The 2,563-nt window shown below is 42.9% G+C and overlaps 1 protein-coding gene across 2 annotated transcripts in view; it reads right to left on the reverse strand.

Moving 5' to 3' along the window:
- LOC102201206 (nucleolin-like) overlaps positions 1-286 on the reverse strand; it is a 747-nt gene extending 461 nt beyond the window's left edge. The window contains exon 1 of one of the 2 annotated variants that reach the window (XM_005750839.1): positions 11-286. In XM_005750839.1, the coding sequence (XP_005750896.1) occupies positions 11-181 (171 nt within the window). In that variant the 5' untranslated portion in view covers positions 182-286. Of the gene's footprint in view, positions 1-7 lie in introns of both variants that reach the window. The other variant, XM_005750838.1, reaches the window with a different exon arrangement.
- Between the last annotated feature and the right edge of the window lie 2,277 nt (positions 287-2,563).

A 2,563-nucleotide genomic window follows, 5' to 3' on the forward strand; every position in this document is an offset into this window, starting at 1 on the left:
TGTCTTCCTCTGTTCTGTCCTCTATACTCACTGACAGAGGTGTGCATCCTTTGTAATTATCTTCATCCTTCATGTTCTCATAATTATCATCATCACTGGTTTCATCTGTATCTTCCTCTGCTCTGTCCTCTATACTCACAGACAGCAGTGTGCATCCTATGTAATTATCTTCATTCTCCATGTTCTCATAATCATGATCATCAGTTTTGTTTTCATCCACTTCTTGTGTGTCGTTTCTGTCTACTGGTTGAACATTCACATAGTCCCTCTCCTCTTCCTCCTCCTCCTCCTCCTCCTCCTCCTCCTCCTCCTCCTCATCTTCATAACGATTTGTGGCAGTAACTGAAACATAAGTAGTAGAAAAGATTGACTGACTGATGCACATCTATATCACCGACATATTTGTTCATTTGATACATTGCACAGGTAAGGACAGACTTTGCATCTGGACATGGCCTTCACGTTGTTTTGCTCGTCGTCTCCTGATTACCAGACACACCACCGTCAAGACCAGCAGTAGCAGCAGGATCGCAGGAGGAACTACTAAATAGACCAGCAGCAGCCAAGGAACTAAGAAATAAAGGATTACAATATGGAAGCAATTAGTTCATGGTGGCCTCAATGACTGCTGAGTGCCCAGGTACAGTACAACAAAACCAAACTCATTTACATCTGTGCTTAAAAGTTAGTGCAAAGTGTTTGTGCTGATATGGTGTGTTTAGTTTTTGCCATACATGATACTGTTCAATATAGCTGAAGAGTCTGAGATGTTGCTCTTGGTGTGGCAGAGGTTCGGTCTCTGACTCTGCTGCAGTGGAGGGGCAGTACCGGGAGGTCGAAGAGTACAGGTGTGAGGGATTTTAACTGATAAGCTCTCCCCCCTTTTAGTGTCTGGAGTTGGGAAGGAGAGGTGTGTGTGGTGTGGGAGGGAGCTGGAAAGCTGGCTTCCCAGTTGAACACAAGGTGCTGTAGCAGTGGAAAACATTGTGGATCCGAATAAAAGTGCTATGACTGACAATCAAATGGTGTGTGGGTCCTGATTTCACACTTGGGTTTCTTTGCAGTTGAGGCAGTTGATGGAAAGTCCACACTCCCAGACACATTGTGGAATTGTATTAAAACAGACCTGACTAGCTGATGATCAGTTAATAAAGTGCATTTGATGAACAGCTTATCCTGTAACTTATCTTCATAATTCTTATGGAAGCAGTAAGGCTGTGGTCAGGTTTTCTTTCTTTTTCTTTTTTAATTTGGCTTGATCCATCCATCCCTTACTTTACTGTTATCTTGTATATGGAGTTATCTGTTGTCTGTGACAGTATGTATGGGGTAGATATTCTCATGGGCATCTCCATGTCCTGTTAAAAATGGCTGGAGGTTGTCAAGCTAAGAGGCCAGCAACTTGCATTTTTTTCTCTTGATGGGAGACTGATGGAAGATTAGCATACCAGACAAGTTGCCACTAGCTCTGCTTTCACCGTTTCAAGATCAGTTGCGAGCAGCACTTAGTGTGGAAACAGAGCGGCATTAGCATGCTGTCTGTTGAAGCGCTCTAACATCATAACAGATGACTTTTGTCTTGCAACGTGAGTGATGTAAGAAACTGCAGGAAGGGGTACTGCTCCTTGTGTTTGTTTATCTTGTAGCCAAGCATCTAAAGGATTACTGTTGCCATGGTGTAGATCAGCTGGTTGGTTTCAGTTACGGTCTCAGCAGGGGTTGTCTGTAATGCTGCATTCACATCTTCTAGTAAACTTTCTGTAGTTTTGGTAGTCGGGCACAGATGGACCAGGTTCCCAGTACAACCACGATCTTCTCTTTCAGGTCAGCTGTTCTCGCATTCAACGCCTTCATCGCACCAGTTGATCCTAGAGCTTAATACCCAATCTAGGAGAGTGAAAAGGATGATATCTCCCCCTTTACCTGATATTACTGATGATTATTACTTCTCGCCCTCTTGCCGTAGAGTTTGTGTTGTACATCGTCAATCTCCAGTTCTTCCAGATGTTGGAACACTGGGACCCAAGGTAACACTGAGTTGCTGAGTTTAGATGTGGAGTGCTGTTTACACCAATTTCTGATACTACTATCTGAATGTTGCACAAATCAGTACTCATTAGAACAGGGAACAACAACCAGTCTTCTGTAGTCTAATATTGGTGAGCCTGTGTGAAATGTAGCCTCAGTTTTCTGTTCTTAACTGACAGTAGAGGAACTTAGTGTAGTCTTTACCTGGTGTAGCTCATCTACTGGAAGGTCTGATGTTTTGTGCTTTCAGAGCTGATCTTCAGACTTTGGCTGAACAATTTATTTGAGTTAGTGTTGCCTTCCAATCAGCTTGTAGATATTTTCTCCTTTTTGGATATTGATATTGATATTGATATACCTTTATTAGTCCCACAAGGGGAAATTTCATAAGGCTGTCGACCTATTGCACGCAATGGCGGCGCCATCTTACCCTCTGACCATACATACATTACACAAACCATCACATGGGGAAGACAGGTCAGAGAGGTATAACAATGGAAAATGCACCACATGAGGAAAGATAAGGAGAAAAAAA

This window comes from Pundamilia nyererei, unplaced genomic scaffold, assembly GCF_000239375.1.
Source record: "Pundamilia nyererei isolate P.nyererei 1_Seehausen unplaced genomic scaffold, PunNye1.0 scaffold00290, whole genome shotgun sequence".
In the NCBI taxonomy this organism is placed as follows: Eukaryota; Metazoa; Chordata; class Actinopteri; order Cichliformes; family Cichlidae; genus Pundamilia; species Pundamilia nyererei.